This window comes from Natator depressus, chromosome 2, assembly GCF_965152275.1.
Source record: "Natator depressus isolate rNatDep1 chromosome 2, rNatDep2.hap1, whole genome shotgun sequence".
In the NCBI taxonomy this organism is placed as follows: domain Eukaryota; kingdom Metazoa; phylum Chordata; order Testudines; family Cheloniidae; genus Natator; species Natator depressus.
In genome coordinates this window covers 9,968,509-9,989,169 of record NC_134235.1, presented here as the reverse complement: position 1 = coordinate 9,989,169, position 20,661 = coordinate 9,968,509, and the positions used below count along the sequence as shown (strand labels likewise).

Below are 20,661 nucleotides of genomic sequence, written 5' to 3'. Positions count from 1 at the left end.
AGAACCTCAAGTCTTGTCATTTTTACTTGTATTCTGGCATTATGGAAAAGGGAGTTAGGAATTTAAAAGTTCAACCAGCACAATTTGCAAGAGACTCACTTTACCATATTTTTATGCACTAATGATCCCAGGAAAATCATCTTTTTAACTTGGAAGACTTTGACAAAGCCATGTTGTATTCAAATACAAGCCTCCCGAAAGAAGGTAAGAGAAACTAGTTTCAGGAAAAACAGACTCTCAATGCAGAAAATTAACACAAAACTATTTTTCTTCTGAAAAGAAACCAATAGCTCTAGCCACTGAGAGTCTCTGCATCTTTTATTAAATCTAACGTCGCCAATTACCTTTGCATTGTAGTTTTTGTCTGGCCCGGGTGTCAAAGGCATATTTTTTCTGCAAATGTTTTTAACGTGCATCAAGTGTTAGTATTTATAAGGGAATTTTAGACAGAAAAGCCGAATTTAGTAACACATCTGTTATTGCTTTTTACATTTTCTGAGGTTTGGCAACTTGAAAAGCACTGGCATCATTTTATAATAAACAATCTAGCTCTAAGTGGCCAGTTCTGTTCATTTATGCTGATTCTGAAGCATTCAGATAATCTCAGAACAAAAAACAGAGAGAAAGAACCTTGTGGAAATAGTCTATTTTTGCTAAGCGTACGACTTCGATGGTTTGTTTTGTATTTCCCAGCTGGGGACGAACTGGGTTTCCGTATTTTTTTTAAAACTATAAAACAGATATCACTAACCATACCAGCGATGTCCACCTCTGCAAGGGAATCCAGGTCTTCATTGCAGACTTGGGAAGGTTAGGATTGGATAACAGAGTTTCTCTTTTCCCTTGAGGCATGTTTGTAAAACTTCACTTCAGTTGTCCTTGCTTTATATCATCATTTATTTGTATTATGGCAGCACATAACTTATATGGCTTTGTGGGAGCTTATGTTGGACAGTGCAAGTTTAGCAGTGCTATAATATCTTCTTCACCTTTTTCCTCTCAGGATATTGCTGGAGCACAAAAAAATCACCTCTATGGCCACTCTTGATGGCATCAGCTGAGAAAGTGGAGGCAGGGGAGGGAATGCTGTTGCCTGAGGATTCTGGGTCGGTAATATTACAACAGGAGAAATCAAATTTTCATGGTGCCGTATTTTACTCCAGAGATGAAATGAAAGGATGTCAGGAATAAAACACCGCACTGCATAAAGTTTGTTTCACTGTTACAATATCACCGACCCAGAGTTCTCAGGCAGCATCATATATTGCCCCTGAAAAACTGCTCCCACTGAGAACAGCTCCAGCCTCGTCCACTTCAGGAGGCACAGAGGTCACTTGAGTTTCAACTTCCTGATAATTTGCAAGGCAAACAAATCCCCAAAAGCAGCGAACAGACATGTTTAAAGGTGACCTGTATGTTAAGAAACAAATCCCATTTACGTCAGCCCCTGGAAAAGGGGCACTTAGCACATGCAGCTTTCTTGTGCTTTAGGCCAAACTGCAGCATCCACTCCACTGGGATGCTCCAGAGCGCAGAGTTTTGCAGTGTCACAGCCACCATGGAATCCCGCTTGGGGGATGAAGGGATCAGGTGATTGTTTAGTATATGGAGCAGTTCTGTACAGTTTCATATGTTGCTATTTCATCTCTATTAGAGATGAAACAGTGAACAAGAAAATCTTTTAAAAACCACATAATAGACTTAAATGCACCATTTACTGGGCCCCTCCCCATAGCCCCCTATCAGGGCTCTAGGGCAGTGGTTCTCAAAGCTGGTTTGCCGCTTTTTTCAGGGAAAGCCCCTGGCGGGCCAGGCCGGTTTGTTTACCTGCCGCGTCCGCAGGTTCAGTCGATCACGGCTCCCACTGGCCATGGTTCGCCACCCCAGGGCAATGGGGGCTGCGGGAAGCGGCGTGGGCCAAGGGATGGGCTGTGGGAGCTGCAATCGGCCGAACCCGCGGACACGGCAGGTAAACAAACCGGCGTGGCCCACCAGGGGCTTTCCCTGAACAAGCGGCGGACCGGCTTTGAGAACCACTGCTCTAGAGCAGCTGTGACATTGCAGCAAGAAGCATGCTGAAACATCACAGCAGAGAGGGGGACAAGAAAAGAAGTCCAGTGTCCCACACATCCTAATGAGCAGAGGCATGCACCAAAGTGCCTAGGACACCTAACCACTATGTAAATAATCATAACATTACTGAAATAAGTAGAATTGTGGTTATGCTATTTGCTTTCCACCAATTAACATCACTCTGATAAGCTGGGAGAATGGGCAGTGAGAATGATCTCTTGTACCCCACATATCAGTTGCTCTTCAAGCTGGAAGTAACGGCCAAATGAAATTCCAACTAAGCACAATGGCAGGTGAAGGGAGATGGATGGGGGAGGGAGAGTATTATTTTCAGGAATTCTTGTTCCAAACAAGGTCCGACTGGAAAGAGATGCAAAACCACAGTAGCAAACAGCCAGTGTGAATATGTCCCATGACAACATATTCAGTTACAAGCTTCAATTTTGTTTTCACTTACAGCATCAGCTCACACATTAGTAACTGCTGATGGTTCTTTTTTTTGGTGCATAATGAGCAATTAGCTAAAACATACTTCATTTGACACTGAGCATGTACCTTCACTCCTTCATTGTAGCTGTCCACAGGGCTGTTGAGACTGGCAAGACTACCCAAATGGCTGGGGGCTCCAGGACGAGGTGGTTTCTTTGGCGGAGCTGCATGATCTAGTTAACAACATATTTTGCACACCTTACAAAAGGACTAAATTTATTATATTGACTTTATAACATTTTGGGAAGGTATTCAGCACATTGAATAAGCTTGTTCTATTTCCATTTATGAAAACTCCATCTGCCAAACTATGCTTCTTATCTTTATTTCAGCTAAAGGAAGTCAGAGACTAAAAGATCCCACAGTCTTTTTTCAAGCCTTGAAACAATGAAGATAACAACATGAACATTTTGATAAAGCCTCAAAAATCTCAGCCACAAATTTGAAAATTCTGTGGCCAAAAGTTTGGCATTTAAATAAAATCAGCCAAGACACCTCCCAAAACAATCAATAGATGTTGTGAGTGCTTACCACTTCTGAAAATCATGCCAAACTGTATTTAGATGCCTAACCTCAGGGTATCCAATACTGGCCTAGATTATTATTTACTACTGTGGCAACTAATGCAATTTCTGAGATTAGAAGAAATGCATCAAGGATCAGGAACTTGAGTGTTCATGCTGATTATATAGTAAATGTATGGCTTACCTGGTTTACCCACAGGCTGATATATGTGCTGGTTACCAGCCTGTAAAAGAAAATTTAAGTTTAGTATTCTAGTTATTACAATTACGGTGTTTATAACTCAGGATCCTCATCTGAAAGATTTGTTGTTGTAAGCTTAGCCATTAGAGTTATCCAATTTCTTTAAGATTTCCAGTGACAGACATTCCAAAAGTATTTCCCCTGCTCCCCCCGCATTACTTTAAGGTATCACAAGACACATATTGCTTCCAACTACAATTTCAGATAACATTACTTAGGATAAAAACGTTCATTCATCTTGTGTTCTGCTGCTCACAACCACATTGGCCTTTATCTGTATTACTAATAGGTTGTCCTTGCAAGGCTGATACTGGCATTAGTCAAGTAGGATGGCACATTTACCACATATTTAGTTCTCTATCCAAAGATAATTTTTAAATAAGTTGTGGCTGTTAAGAGAAAAAATTGTAGCAGAACAATTAGAAGACTGCATGCCTAGGGTCTTTTCTATTGCTATAGTTTAAATCAGATTAAACAGACGTTTAGAAATTCACAGTAAAAACAGAATAAATAAAAGATACTCTACATATTAATTTGGAAATTCTTTATATTGGATTGAAATGAGTTGCCTGGCTAATTATATTTACACAGCTTACTGTCAAGTCAAAGGGAAATCTGTTTAGTCAGAACAGAACAAATGCTTTATATGAGACTTGCAGTTGCCTTCTTGAAAAACAACAATCTAAATACACTCATATATTTTATGAAAGAGCTTCTGCAGAGTGGGGTTTCTTTTGCAAATTAAAAATGTTGACATAGCTACAGTTCTCAGTTAAGCACAGCAATAAAACATTTCAACAGGACATTTATTTATTAAGTGAAAACCATTCTGAAACAGGCTGCATATCTATACGGTAAAAAGACTGGAAAGAGATTTAAACTCTCAATTGCATTAAATCTAAGGGAGCTGCATTTTCAACACTTTAAAAAGAACTAATTCTGAGAACTGAGGGTTCACCTAAACTTGTGCAAAGACACATGAGTTCTTGCACGAACTCACCATTAGCTATGGATGAATCCAGTATAACTCACTGCATAGAGTGCTAATTAATTAACATGCCCAAATTAGCTGTTACTAGTGTAACCTCAGCAATCAAACTTGATTTTGGGGTGTGTGTTAGAGAACATCTGTGCTTGCAAATCTCTCTCTTAGGTACTCACATGGCCTACATTACTGTAGTAACTGAGCACCTCAGAATCTTTGAAGTATTTATACTTTCATCACCCTGGTGAGGTAGGGAACTATTACCCGCATTTTAGAGATGGGGACTGAGGAACAGAGACATTAAAGGACTTGCCTAAGGTTGCACAGGAAGTCTGTGGCAGAGCAGAGAACTGAACCTGGGATTCCCGAGTTCCAGGCTAGTGCCCCAGCGAATGGATCATCCTTCCATTAGCAAAGCTAACAGGATAAGCAGCACTAGAGACAGCAATGCAGTATTTATCCAAAAGAAGTTTTGTCAGGTCTGCCTTATACCAGCTGCCTTATAAAAGCTCAATTTAACCAAACCAGAGGTTGCAACATTCGCAGAAATAAATTTTATGGTATTAAAATTAAAGGCAGAGATGGCAGTGATAGCTATAGTTAAAGTTGTCTAACACTTTCCATTATAAGACCCTGTTTCCAGCTGCTTAAAACTTGGCCAAATTTTAACCATGTGGTCTGAAAATTTCCATGCTGGGTCTCTGCCTCATATTTGCAGAAGTACTGAACATTCATAACTGCAAGTGAAGCCCACTGGAGCTGCGTTCTAAGTATTCTGAAAAATCAAGCTCTAGCCGTCTCAAGCTGAGCACCAAAAATTAGTGGACACTTTTAGCTTTTATCATTTTGTGCTTCAGCTCCCCCTGCTGTAAAATGGGGATAATTTCCCCACCTCATCTGGGAATGCAGGGCTGAGTAGTTTGAGTTTTACATATAGTGCATTTCTCATTTAGGGCACAAGCAGACATCCTGGGATCAAGCAGCCATGGGAAGCAAAATTTATTAAAGGGGATGGGGGAATTGAACTTCGGTGTCCACACATTGTGGGTGAGTGCTCTAACCACTAGGCTAAAAGTTACAAGGAACCATCTCTCCCACTGCCTCCCGTTGGGGCTTAAGTGTGTGCTAGGTGACCTGGTGCCTAAACTGAGGCTGCTGTGCACATGGCTAGTGGCAGATCTTTAGATGCCATGGGCACTTTACCAGCAGAAATTTAGGTGCTACAGAGATAGGCAGCAGCTGGGCAGGGGTTTTGAGGATCTAAATTTTGGATTTAGGTACCTGAAGTGGCAGTTAGGTGTCTTAATCCCTTTGTGGATCTGTCTCAAAGTCCCTCTCCCCTATAATATTTAAGTGATGAATGAGCACAATAGAATCTCAGAGTTTTGAACCACACACTTCATTTGGAACTGGAATCAGGCAGCAGCAGACACACCAAAAAAAAAAAAAAAAAAGAAGCAAATACTGTACAGTAATTACATTACTGAGTTAAATGTAAACTAAAAAAAATAAAGGGAAAGTTAAAATTTTTTTGACAAGGTAAGGAAACTGTTTCTGTGCTTGTTTCATTGAAATTAAAATGGTTAAAAGCAGCATTTTTTTTCCCTGCATAGTAAAGTTTCAAACCTGTATTAAGTCAATGTTCAAAAGTTATAAACTTTTGAAAGAACCACCGCAATATTTTGTTCAGTTATCAACCACCTCCATATCCAAGATGTTCGTACCTCTGAGATTCTACTGTATTTAACAATTTGGATTTTACAAGAGCAGCTCAAACTAATGAGAAAGGCGAATTAAAAAATATGAATTTAGAGAAACACTGATGAAGGCAATCACTAGAGAAAAGTTACGTCAACCAGTCCAATGAAACCATTAACACACACACACACACAGCACAACCCCCTACTTTCAATTACTGTGGTACAGAGACGACAAAGGAAGCAAAACTATTTGAGCCCCCCCCCCCCTTTTTTTTAAACACAACAGACATGACTTAAGTCAGTGAGTGAGAATATATCATAGCTGCAGCTGTTGTCTGGCAGTAAATGAATGAATACTGGATCTGCCCCATTTGTTTTCTAGTAGCTCATTTACCCCCAGAGAGATTGTTGTTCTTGCATTACTCAAGACTTATGTTACTTATGAGAAAGCACTTCAGTTACTTAAACATCCGCATAGGTTATTTAATTTTGCTTCCTGTTGACAGAAATCTAAGCAAAACTATCCCTATTTTTAAATAAAAGCCCTGGGTAAGCATCCCATGTACACTGTAAAATAATCAGAGTGTATTTGCTAAAACATTCAGGCATTTGTTTCAACAGCAGCACCAAGAAAAAGAACCCCAAACTGTTGTGTGAACAAATTTGCTGTTGCTGCCATTCCCGCAGAAGCTAAGCCTCTGGAAACTTTTAGACCCACGTAATAATAATGGAAACATTTAGCAAACTTTAACTCGCCTCCCATAATCAGGGCAATGTGCAGTGTGTTCTATAGAGACCTAGAGAAAGAGTTGATAGATGAAAAGATACCACACATACATACTTACCGGGCCCTGGAGGCTCCCGTCCTCTCGGTCTATGCTGCCTCTGGAGAGCCGCACATCAGGTTTCTAGAGGAATGAACAATGTGGTTTTGTATTTTGTTTATAAGAGCATTATAAATTCAAACAGCCTAGGATTAAATTCATCCTAAAGGCAAGAAAGTACCATCAAAAAATTTACACTTTGACTAATAGAGATGTGATTTCATTCCATTCCATTCTTCACATCCCCAGTTCCTGTAACATGCTCCTGCAAGTACAGATACTGAAACTATCAGTAGCTTCTAAAGAACTGTTTTTCAGCTACCCGTTTTCTGCTAGCACATAAAAATGCTTTATATAAATATTGATAGTACCATTTCCCCAACACAACATTGGAAAACCTGCATTTTAATTCTCTCAGAGGCAGCAAAGTCGTTTTTTATTGTATTTTCTTCCTAACAGCAAAAATTTCAACCACAGGATGAGAAATGCTGCGCATTAATTCCTGTTTCCTGCTTGAGAAAGGCTTATATGTACTTGGCTCCATCTCCAAGCCTGCAAATGGGGCCAATTACTGGAGCTCTTTAAACACTGCATTTAAGATACAGAAAGCTAATAAAGAAGACTGGTTTCGATACCCTTCTGCTGATAGAAGAAGCAATAAACAAATTTACCTTTTATTAGACTTAAAAACAGTACATGGAGGGCTCTTTTTAAATGGTACAAATGAAAAGCTTTAGGGAAAAGACTTTTTTTTTTAAAACTTAATTTATCACTCCCTTCCTCACACACCCAGGTATCCACTGTACTTATACTTCTGAGACAAATAAACATTTAGAAAGACCAACAGATAGGCAGTCCTGAAACAATGGCTACGGTTGATCCCAAGACCACAAGGTCAGCTCCGTTAGGAAATTCCTCTGATGTCATGGATAGACCAACAAAGAATGAAAGAAGATCTGTCTTCTACCTCCCTCAGCTAGGAATGTGTATTGAGGAGTCCATTTTCCACTGCACATAATGCCTACTAACTCCAGTGAAAATTACATGGAAATACAGTGGAGGCTTTTCTTATTTAAATAAATGCAGACTACGAAACGCTGGATTTCCACTAAAGTTATGTCATGTAGGGCTGTAAATTGTTTTGGGGTCAAACTTTTTGGAGGACAAAAATTCTGTGATTTTCATTTAAAACTACCCAGTCTCTATTCTCTGCTTATGAATGAAAATATGGGAGTGCTGTGCCCTGGATTACTCATGGTTAGGCATATCTTGCTAAATGTTCCAGAAAAAAATTGAAAAAATTGAAAAAAATCTGTGCTATACTACAAAAACACACCTAGTATCAGTCTTTAGGAATAGTCACCATTTGTTGGCAGCCAGTAAGAAGAGCCTGGGCTGTGGTACAGTCATACTGTCAGCATTCACTCAGGCTTTCACAGACTATTTACTATTTATATTAAGGTAGCACTTAAAGGCCACAGCTGAGACCAAGACCCCTTTGTGCTAGGCACTGTACGACTACATAGAAAGAGACAGTCCCTGCCTCAGCGAGACCTTACATTTTAAATAGACAAGACAGACAAAAGGTGGGAGAAAGGCAGTATTATTATTCTTATTTTACAGATGGAAAACTGAGGCAGAGAGAGATTGTGTGACTTGCTCAAGGTCACCCTGGGAGTCTGTGGAAAAGCTTGCAACTGAACCTAGATCTCTTGAATCTCAACCCATTGCCTTAACCACAAGAGCACACATCCTTTCTGACAAAAGATTCTTTTTTGCTAGCTATGTAGGTGTCCAGTATACATATAAATATGTATCTTACATAAACCATGTAATGTTTTTCATTATATTTTAAACTAAACTAAACAACACAAAAATTATCTTCTCTATCTTAGTAAATGAATGTAACCAAAGAGCTTTACATTACTATTGGATTTGGAGCTAGTGTTCAGAAATTGTCTTAGTTTCATATTTATTTACATGCAAATGCTCTTGGGCAAAGCGAAAAAAAATCTCAGTCACTAAAACACTGGATTGGGCAAACTTTAATGATTTTTAAGTTTCAATGAATTTACTTATTCTTCCAGGAAAGTGCCTAATAGTAGCATTCTCTCAGATAATGGTGAAATATTCTGTGTTTTTGAAGCAAAGGCAGAAGCATAATTACATACACTACACCTGATAGAATAAAATACAACTTTTGGTAGCATTAAATAGATACAGAGAAAGGGAAAACTGATGGAACGATAGTACTTCTATTTTCCCAACTTCAAAATACAGGCAGGGAAAAAAAAATCACTCTTTTTTGATTAAAAAGAAAAGGAGGACTTGTGGCACCTTAGAGACTAACAAATTTATTTGAGCATAAGCTTTCGTGAGCTACAGCTCACTTCATCGGATTCAGCTCACGAAAGCTTATGCTCAAATAAATTTGTTAGTCTCTAAGATGCCACAAGTACGCCTTTTCTTTTTGCGAATACAGACTAACACGGCTGCTACTCTGAAACCTGTCTTTTTTGATTGTGCCTTGTTTTTAATATTCTGTAACTTTGCCCTTTAAATGCCAGGATCACACAACAGTGCTGTCTGACTACTATATAAAGAACAGAAATCATTTAACACAGGTACTCTAGACAGTTAAAAAGAAACTGTAGAAAATTGCCTGAGGAAAAGAAAGTCTCCACATGTCCCAGCATAAATCTAGACTTTTCACACATGCTCAATTGCTAATACTTGCTCCCTGTCTTATCTCTACAGGCTGGATTCAGTGCCCACTGAAATCAAAAGAAAGACTCCCATGACTGAATGGGCTTTGGATCAGACCCTCTAATGAGCAATTCACTTATGTTGTAAACACATTTCAATTTTAATCATCTTTAGGGATTCTCTTCCTTTTGGGCTTTGCCAAAATCCATATTGCTGCAGTTCCTTCTATATTTACTCCCTTCTCCACTTTTGCCTATCTTGGTGCATCTGTGGCCACCCCCATAACAGTAGTATCTTAGTGGCTAATGAAGACCAAAGAATTAATCCTTGCAACATCTATGTGAGATAGGGAAGTGTCACAGATCCACAAGACCAGTCCTATGGCCCCAGCTTTGGAAGAGTCTCTGGGAGGACCCCTGCAGGGTGCCAGACCCCCTAGGGGGGTCTCACTCTTCCTCCAGGGAAAGCCACATGGATTCACTGGACCTCTGGGCCTTCAGCACCCCGCTTCACACTCAGAGCTCTGTTCAGCAAGCCCACCTGGGACAGACCCCCTGAGGGAGACTTGTACAATTTTAGGGAGCAATGCACCTCCTCTGTCAGGATTTGCAGTGACACACAGCCAGTGTTGTAAAACAGAGGAGTTTATCAGCAGTCTGGAACACAGCATTGGAAGTCCTTGATTAGCACAGAGAAAAGCAAGTTACAGCAGAGTCCATCTTGGTCAGCACGGAATCCCAAAGCTCTGTCACGCTGACCTCTCTTTGTCCCAGCTCAGGAGTGCACCTCCATTGCTTCCTACAACCAACACTCAACTACTACCCTAGCACCTCCCCAGCTGGGCAAACTCTGCTTGGCTTTCTGCTGAGAGGTGGGCCATCCATGGTTGTTAACTGCTAGGTATCAAAGTCCTCGTGATTAGATTTGTCACTGTCTTCTCAGATGCTCCACCTAAGGTCCAGACAGCCATGAGCCATTCATACCTGTATCCCTGAGCCTCTGCAGAGAGCAAACAACCCTTTCTACCCTCTAGGGTGTGTTTGTGTGTATATATATTATATATAAACTTAAAAAAATAGGAAAATATTAAAATGCAACTCTACCCTGAAAAGTGACTATGTAAAAATAGCAACCTGCTCAACAGACTTGTCTCATGCAGCATCAACAGAATTGTTTACTAAGGTCCAGTTGGTTAGACCTATGCAAACTCATTGAAAGCAATGATGTTGCACAGGGAATCACTGAGGACATGATTTAAAGACAACGATGCCTACAGGTAACTACCAACTGATGATGGCTAGGTAGAGGGCCATTTAATATCCATTTAATTTATATGTATCTTATTAAAAATATAATGGACTTAACGCTGTGCACACAGCCAGCCTATGTAAACACATGTACTTACAATTGTTACCATTATTCTCCAATCCCTGGCTCTTTTTGGTTGTCTATTACATTCTTTTATTTTATCTGGTCTTAAATTAGCTCAAAAGGTTTTTTTGACGCAGGGTCTGTCTTTTACTGTATGTTCTTACAATACCTACCACTATGGGATATCAGGGCCTTTAATACTTATCTATATAAAACCAACAATATGGATAGCCCTTTGCAAAGGAGCATATTTTCTAGGGGCTAGCTGGTACTGGCCTGCAGCACATGTGAGTACTTCAGAAACTTAAGTACATACACAACAATATAAACACTTTCAGCCTCAGTCTAAGAATACAGTGCTCAATGACTAATAACAGGCACCGGTATGGCTTTCTAAATCCCTTGAGATAATTCTCATTCTCAGTTATTCATGTGTATAGCTGTGGGTTATCAGTTCAGCAAAGCGAGAGTTCTAAAGGCAATCCTATTGCAGCTTTGATCTTTCTAAGTGACAAGATTTCACCAACCCTTTTTAGCCCCTGGGTGCTAGCACTGGAACAATGATATGGTGCCAGAATTTTAACAAGGAGCAAAAAAACAAACAAAAAGCCCCCACCTCAGTTAGCAACAATGCATGTGACACTCCCTGAATAAAATACTTGCCATCCATCACACACAAAAATCTACCAGTTTCATACTCTATCCATCATTCTGTACTGCCAAACCAAATCCCTCATCCTTTCCATTCCCTACCCCATTCCCAGTACCTTTTGACTCACCATGCTCCCCTTCCCTAAAACCTTATGGAGACTTCCCTACTTGACAGTGGCAGCTGACAGGCACTGTGTGGCTGGTTGGATGGGGGGCTGATCCCCTCTGATGATTAGTTGGTCTGTCCCCTTATATATAAAATATGTCCCCTTTGGTTCTTGAGTGCGCAGTGGAGGGAGTTTTCCCGTGCTTATTGGGGAAGGAGTTGGGGGAGTTTCACGGCATATGGAGCTGGGAGGTAAAGGGGAGCAAAAGTTCAGGCTTGACAAAGCCCTGGCTGGGATGATTTAACTGGGAATTGGTCCTGCTTCGAGCAGGGGGTTGGACTAGATGACCTTCTGGGGTCCCTTCCAACCCTGATATTCTATGATTCTATGATTCTCTGAGGATAGTCCAGTGGTTCGCATGCTGCCTGAGAACTCCCAGGGTGGTGGTTCAAGTCCCTGTGCTACCTATTGTCCTTGCTTGAGTTTGGCCAAGTCACCTAGTTCTGGTGCCTCCTAGGCAGGCACCCAACCCCCATTGAACTCAGCTGGCATTAGTCTCTGGGTAAAATTTTCAAACGTACCTAAATCCCATTTTCAAAAGTCACTCAGGCACTTAGGAGCCGAAATCCCCATCACTCTTTGGCTCCTGAGTGCCTCGGTCTCTTTTGGAAATGGGACGTAGGTGCCTAAGCCAGAAACATTTTTGCAAACATGACCTTCTGAGCCTCAGTCTCCCTGCCTGTGCACTGGGCATAATAGCACTGCCCTGCCCCGCAGCGGTGCTGAGAGTTTGAATATGTTAAAGATGGTGAGGCGCTTAGCTACTGTGGTGATGCGGGGGGCAGATAAGCACCTAGATAATGCAGACTAAACCTGGGCTGGATTTCTGTTGCTCTTCGAGATGCAAAAGTCTCAGATCCCATCTGTAGTTCCTAGTTCCCTGTCTATTGTGGCCCTGAGACTGGGGGCAGAACAAGGAGTAATGGTCTCAAGTTGCAGTGGAGGAGGTTTAGGTTGGATATTAGGAAACACTATTTCACGAGGAGGGTGGTGAAGCACTGGAATGGGTTCCCTAGGGAGGTGGTGGAATCTCCATCCTTAGAAGTTTTTAAGGTCAGGCTTGACAAAGCCCTGGCTGGGATGATTTAGTTGGGGTTGGTCCTGCTTTGAGCAGGGGGTTGGACTAGATGACCTCCTGAGGTCCCTTCCAACCCTGATAGTCTATGATTCTATTCCCAAGGAAACCAGTAGGTTGCTGAGCCCCATGAAATAACCCATCCAGCCATGCTGGTGTGTCTTGCAGATCTAGTTAACACTATGGTAAGGGACAGAAACAATTTATAAAAAATGAATTCTGAAGATGTTGGAGAAATTCATGGTTTAGGATCCCACATTTACCTGGGAAAGTTTATCACTTGCCACTGGCGAGTGGGTTTTTCAAGCCCTGATTCTCCTCATGACCCTTAATACTGACTGCAGCAATAAAACCACCTTCAAACCCATTTCATGCATTTCCATAATATGAAGTCTCTCTCTTGACCTTTCAGACTGTGGGGCTGAGCAAAGGTTTATTTCAATGGCAGAATTACTGAATGTACTAAGCAAAAATGGAAGTGTAAGGAAAATATTTTGTGCTTGCTATTTCTACAGATTTCTTTAGAGCAGGAAGAAATTATATCCTTCTGGTCATCAATCCATAGTAAATCAAAACCCTCCAAAAGAAAGGGGATTTCTTGTCTACGTCTAATAAAGTGTGATCTCACATATCTGAATTCTTTTGGAAATATCAACACGGAGTTTTCAGAATGGATGCATATGACGAAGAATTGGAATATAACCTACTGTACTTACATTACTGTTACTCATTAATAAAAACATATCGGTATTTTCAGGACATGCCAAGCTATATCATCTTGGTAGGATTTTCTCATGTTAAAAATTAAAACCCTATTTTAGTAGCAAGTCACATCAATTACTCTTGAGTTACCGTTCTCAGAGTCAAAGTTGGACAAGTATTAAACCATATGCATGTGGGAACTTTTATATACACAAAAACAACCAACAAGATAAGGAAACTATGCAAGTTATTTCATCCACAGCTATTGAGAGAAAGGAATATAAAGTTCTTAATGTAGCACTCTGTCTCTGATGCCACAAGTGCTGAGAAATTGCTAAACAGACTGCATATGTGCATAAAGAACAATTAGGCACTATCAACACAAAACCAGAGAAGGATCCAAAGAATGAATAAAATACAATTGGGTGAACAGATCATTAAAATGCTGTAAGAAAACATTTTACAAAAGACCAGCATTGCACATTTAGCCAACCAGAGGTTCAGAATCTCGAAAATGTGTCTGCAATTATTTGGAATTTAACTGGCAAAACTATGATGTTTAACCTGAAACACACACATCTATGCATATACAATATATTTCCTCATCAGGGTTTTTGTATAGGGCACCTGTCACCATGATATTTACGCACTACTAAGGTAAATTATATCTACATGGTGAAGGTTTCTTTTGGACTTCATGGGGGCTTCTGTTTGTCTCCTTTCTTTAGTTGTAGAAGGCTCTCCTTTTGGGTTAAATTATACAATCACACACAAATACATTCTATAATCTAGAAATGTCAATATTCAATTTTCAAAAATCAGGAATATATTTGATAGATCCAAAATAATCAGAAATCAGCAATACAAGTCTTAAAAGAATGATTAAAAATTATTATAACAAATGAATTAACAGATTTACTTGAAAATTCATTCTGTACTCAGAGAGTAAATGATGTAAGTTTGGTTTATACAAACACACACACACACACACACACACAACGACTCTAATCCTATAATCCCATCCATATAACAGACCTCTGCCAACATGGATTCCCTGTGAATCAACAGGGCTCCGTAAGGGCACAAGTACCAACCTACACAGATCAGAGAGCAGAACTGTGGCCCACGTTCTTTTCGTCAGTGCTGTAGAGCTGAAATTGAGTGTGGCAGAAAGGGTGGTTTGGTGTGGTAAAGTATTGTGACAGTAGTGAGGTAATGCTTGGAAATTGGCATTGTGTTGATGTGAATGTTGCCTTAACTTTGGATTTCCTTGTTTTGTGCTTGTGTTGCCGAGAGAAAAATACACATGAACAAGCGTAACTAAGATTTTGTGTGTAAATAAACGCATGCAAATCAACACACGTGAAAAAGGTGAGGTAGGCTGCAGTTCAGAGTGAGATCTTAATTTATTTCTTGGACTATTTTAGGCATTGTCTTAATTTGGTTACTGAGTTAAGTTATAGCTATATAAACCAGCAGTAATCTGATTTAAGTGGGTCCACAAAGGGGTTTTAAATTAATCAAAAAACAAATTATATTTGCACCGGTGCAACTTTGATGTTTAGACATCATCATCATGATGTTCCTATTATGCCTCTGGCATTTAGGGCAGTGACGAAGCCTCTCCACTCCTGTCTGTTTCTGGCAGGTCTTTCAATGGCTCCCCAGCTGTGCCCCACGTTTTTCAGCTCGGCTTCCGCAGCTCTTTGCTATGTTGTTTTCAGGTGGCCTTGTTTTCACTTCCCTTCCGGTGTCCATCTTATTGCTCCTCTGGTGATGGAATCAGTTTCCATCCGAAGCACATGGCCAATCCATCTCCAATGCCTCCAAGCAATGATGGTGCTCAGATCCTCTTGGCTGCACTGTGTCAGTAGTTCTTGGTTTGAAATTGTTCTGGGCCAGAAGATATGGAGGATTTTTCTGAGGCAGGTTGTATGGAAGGAAGACAGTTTGGACATGTCATACTTTCTCATTCCCCAGCATTCTGCACTATAAAGTAGTGTTGAAAGTACACAGCTCTGATAAATCTTGAGTTTGGTTTTGGTGTTGTATTTTGATGATATCCAGACTGTATTTAAGCTCCTGAAAGTGTTCCTGGCTTTACTGATTTTGTTTCGGATGTCCTGGCTGATGCTGCTGCTACCCAAGTATGTTTAGACAAGACCTTGATAAGTAACGACTCTTCACTTTTATAATCATTTTAATCTGATGATCTCACGGGGCTTTACAAACACCAAGAAGGCCTCACAACCCCAATGAGAGTTAGGTCCATATCCTTTTATTAGAGATGGGGAAATTAAAGTTAAGTGATGTGGTAAAAATCGGGTGACCAGATAGCAATTGTGGAAAAATCGGGATGGGGGTGTTAGTGGCAGTTATAAGTTGCCTATATAAGACAAAGCCCCTAATACTGGGACATCTGGTCACCCTAGGTAAAAATCACAATCAGTGAGAGACTAGAATCCAGAACTCCTACCTGGCAGACTCATGTTCTGTCCAATAGAACATCTGAAGAATGAAATAAGCAAATGATAGACTTCTGCTTGTTATGCATAACATGTTTAATACTATTATCCCATCTCTAGATTGTTAGCTGACAGGTTTAGAGACTCTTTTTTTACTTGTCTGTACTATACTTAATACAATAGCAAGCTGTTCCTTGATTGGTGCTCCACACAATTCTGTAATACAAAGGACTGTAGAGTAAATTTTTGTCCATTGTCTTTCAGTTCCACAGCACTGTGAGACACTGATCTCCAAACATTTACATTTTACTCACTTTTGCCAAGATAATCTGAAATAAAATGTCTTACTGCTAATTTAATTCCTCATAGTGCAATAAAGATGCCAGCCCAGACAGTGTGTAATATGATCTACCTACCAGCAGATGCAGACAAGAAAAAAAAAACCCTGATGTCAGGTCTGTACTAAGGAGGTGTCCTAGCCAAATACGTGACTTCCTAATTCACTTCCTGTCTCCCAGCAGGTAGAGTTTTCTGTGTCTCTGAGCTTGAAGTTTTTAACAGTTCTTTATCCTATCTAACCTTGCTTCTATACTGACTGAAGCAGTTTTAGCTGATGGCTTTCCTTGGGAGATTTGTTTATTATTTTCTTTTTTATAAGCAGGATTTCAGAATACTGAATTCAGTTAATACCAACCAGTTAATACTGACACACGCAAACAGAATTTCAGTCTGTCAGTATTAACTAGCTTTGCATAGTAAATCAGTTTTATGAAAGCTACTTTCACAGATAATTTCTTCTCTGCCCATGCAGTAACTTACATTTCGATGCCATTCCAATTTCATTCCTTGTTTGCACTGTTCTTGTTAACAATAATCATAGCATAATATATTCAGTGTTAACGATCTTTGTGCTGTTGTGTTTGGAGCTACAGTCTCCTGTTGCAGAAAGAACAGAAAATTCTGAGTCTATGAGCAAATCAGTGTTCTTCCTGGTAAGCAGTGGTTGCACTAGTGCCATCCTCAGCATGGCCTCTCTTCTTAATGCTCAATATATTATCATAGGCAATTGGTAAATTTCTGTTTTCCTGAGAAACTTGATTCTCTGTGGCAGAAGCAATGCATGGTTTAGGAGCCTGGGGTATGCTGACTGCCTCTGTAAACAGACCTGATTCTGACCTCACACCAGTGCAAATTGGGAATAACTTCATTAAAGTCAAATGAGTTACACTCGTTCAAAACCAGTCTAAGTGGAGACTGAAATCAGGCTCTGACACATCTATTCTCTACACACAGAATAATCCTCTGAAAGTTTCCCAATTTTAGGTGCATCATGCAGGAGGAGAATCATGTTTCTGTAGAGATTTTTTCCCCAACTCATAGTCCTCATGGTTTCTCGTTGGAAAAGTATTCTTACCAGAGCATGTGTGGGACTCAGCAATAGATTTGAGAAAATAATGAACTCTGCTCTTCTCTATGAGAAGAAACAGGAGCACAGATGGGAAATGCTGGTGAAGAAACAAGTGATTTCTCACCAGACCATGAAGGATGTTCAGAACAAACCTCACATTGAATCTGATCTTGCATCCTTACACATGCAAGACTCTCATGACATCTTCAGGAAATATGCACCTGTAAGGTCTGCAGATTGGACCTATTGTGAGGACAGCTGAAGACATCATATAAGATGCACCAAAAGCAATCTTCTTGGCCAGCGAGACAGAATTCAAAGGAAAGGTGAGAGCATCTAAAAACAAATTTCTCCTGATGGATGTTAGGCAGTCTGGATTTAACAGAGAAGTTCATAAAAAAAATGTAGATACAAAGAAGATTTTAACCTTTTCATATCTATGACTATGGTCCATTAGAGACATGTGCTAGTAACCTGTCCTCCACCATAATTTCCCCAGGAATAAACATGGAGAATGAAATCTCATTTTCAAGAAGTGCCTGGTTGTTAAGTAAACCATTTCCTTTGACAACATACTACGGATTTGAATACATTATGCTAATAAAATGTTAGCTTGTAATACCTAGCAATATATAAATCTCCATCAAATCTGTAACTGGCATCCAAAAATACCCCTTTAAGTCTCCGATCAGAATACATACAAAGCAAATACAAGCAGGAGAAGAGCCAAAGGTGAGGGAAGCATCCTTTCCCCCATCATTTGCTCAAGAAAAACAAAAATAATCATCCAAGATGAGATTTTGGAATTTTGTGTGTGACTCTCCATTCCCCCCCCCCCTTCGTATCCCACTAAGAGTTCACATCAGGCCAATCCACCCTTCTGAGAAATGTACAACGTAGCTGCTCCCAGAGCCTGGTCAACACGACTTCTAATTTTGCTGGAGTGTCACCTGAGTGCCAGTGGTGGAAAACAAAGGCTGACAAAGGCAGACTGAAAAATAACAATTTCCTCCAAGCTGATGCTGAAGCTATATTACAGGCTAAGAGAACCTTCCTATCAGTCTTCTTTGATGCTGCCAAATCCCACCCCATGGAATTATCCAGAGCGGTACACTCTGAGTACCCAGTCTGAGTATCTACATCCTGTATTTGAATTGAGTATCCAGAGCTATAAAGAACTATCATCCTACTTCACTGAAAAGATCATGCACATTTGGGAAGGCTTCCCAAAAAACTCAATCTGCCCTGTCTGCAGCCCATAGTTTGCTTGAATTCCTCAAGTTCAGTACATTCACTCATCAAGAAGTTCTGAATACCCTAAAGAAGTCTTGACCCAAGACTTGTGAATCCTATCCAAACCCTTCCTGGCTTGAAAGAGAGAGTCATGAGCAACTGGTGCCACTCATGACCAAAACAGCCAACACCTCATTCAGGGAAGGACCCTTCTCTTCCTCCTTCAAACATGCAAAAGTCCAACCAACACTAAAGAAACCCACCCTGGATACATAAATTCTAGCCAAATACTTCAGTGTCAAACCTTCTTTTCCTGAGCAAGATGGTAAGAGAAGTTAGTCAAAAGCCATCTTCAAGCTTATCTAACCGAAACTAATATCCTGGGGCTGGCACAATCTGGATTCAGGCCAGGACATGAAACTGTATTGATTTAGTGGCACTGATGGATGATCTGCTGCCAATAGACAGAAGGCAGACATCCATTCTTATTCTTCTGGACTTCTCTGCAGTATCTGATCCAGTTTACAATAAGACAGCTGTCTTGCCTGAAAGAGGTCGCAAGGGTCAAAGATAATACACTAAAATGATTTAAGTCCTTCTTGGAGAGATGAACCCAAAGAGTAGTGATGGGACACTGCACATCTACTGTGTTGCTTCACGAGGAGGCCCACAAGTTTCACTTGTCTCTCCAACCCTATTCAAAACCTGCATGCAGCCACTAGTTGAACTGGTCAGATGACATGGATTCAAGTGCCTGTAATATGAACATGACACACCACTTTACCTATTCTTCACCACATACAACTATAGTGCTATCACCAGTAATTGGATGAGATCAGCTCATGGATGAAGAACAGCTGGTTGAAACTGAATCTAGGCAAGACAGAGGTGATGATGGTATGCAAACGAAAGCATTCTGAAGTGTTTGCAGCCACTGTGCAATCTCCTTTGGTAGCGGGTCCAAACCTGCAATTGGTCCATCAGTCTGTAGCTAAATTCTCACATTCTTCCCTGATGCTAAACTCTCATATAGCAACATTGGTAAGCAATGCTTTCTACCATATCCAGTTGGCTAGGAGACTCCATGCCAGCTTGGCAAATGATGACCTGGCCTCGGTTATTCATGCCTTTGTCAGTTCTGAGCTGCACTACAGCAAGGTGATACACCTGGGTATGAGATGGTTGAGTTCAGGATTTCGAAAAAAGGAAGAAAGGAGAGTAGCAAAATACGGACCCTGGACTTCAGAAAAGCAGACTTAGACTCCCTAGAGGAACTGATGGGCAGGATCCCATGGGAGGCTAATATAAGGGGGCAAGGAGTCCAGGAGAGCTGACTGTATTTTAAAGAAGCCTTATTGAGGATGCAGGAACAAACCATCCCAAAGTGCAGAAAGAATAGCAAACATGGCAGGCAACCAGCCTGGCTTAACAGTGAAAGCTTCGGTGAGTTTAAACTCAAAAAGGAAGCTTATAAGAAGTGGAAATTTGGACAGATGATTAGGGAGGAGTATAAAAATATTGCTAGAGCATGCAGGGGTGTAATCAAGAAGGCCAAGGGACAACTGGAGTTGCAGCTAGCAAGGGATGTGAAGGGTAATAAGAAGGGTTTCTACAGGTATGTTAGCAACAAGAAGGTGGTCAGAGAAAGTGTGGGACCCTTACTGAATCGGGGAGGCAACATAGTGACAGATGATGTGGAAAAAGATGAAGTACTCAATGCTTTTTTGCCTCGGTCTTCACAGACAAGGGCAGCTCCCAGACTGCTGCACTGGGCAACACAGCATGGGGAGTAGGTGAGCAGCCCTCAGTGGTGAAAGAACAGGTTAAGGACTATTTAGAAAAGCTGTTCATGGGTCCAGATCTAATGCATCCAAGGGTGCTGAGGGAGTTGGCTGATGTTATTGCAGAGCCATTGACCATTATCTCTGAAAATTCGTGGCGATCACGGGAGGTCCCGGATGATTGGAAAAAGGCAAATATAATGCCCATATTTAAAAAAGGGAAAAAAGAGAACCCGGGAACTACAGATCAGTCAGCCTCACTTCAG

At 40.6% G+C, this 20,661-nt stretch overlaps 1 protein-coding gene across 13 annotated transcripts in view; it reads right to left on the bottom strand.

Moving 5' to 3' along the window:
• The window catches only part of PTK2 (protein tyrosine kinase 2), a 375,599-nt gene that overhangs the window by 13,154 nt on the left and 341,784 nt on the right, over window positions 1-20,661 (bottom strand). For all 13 annotated transcript variants that reach the window (XM_074943797.1, XM_074943800.1, XM_074943801.1 and 10 more), the window contains 3 exons: window positions 6,858-6,920; window positions 3,271-3,310; window positions 2,629-2,735 (listed from right to left, as the gene is read on the bottom strand). In XM_074943797.1, the coding sequence (XP_074799898.1) occupies window positions 2,629-2,735; window positions 3,271-3,310; window positions 6,858-6,920 (210 nt within the window). The remainder of the gene's footprint in view (window positions 1-2,628; window positions 2,736-3,270; window positions 3,311-6,857; window positions 6,921-20,661) is intronic.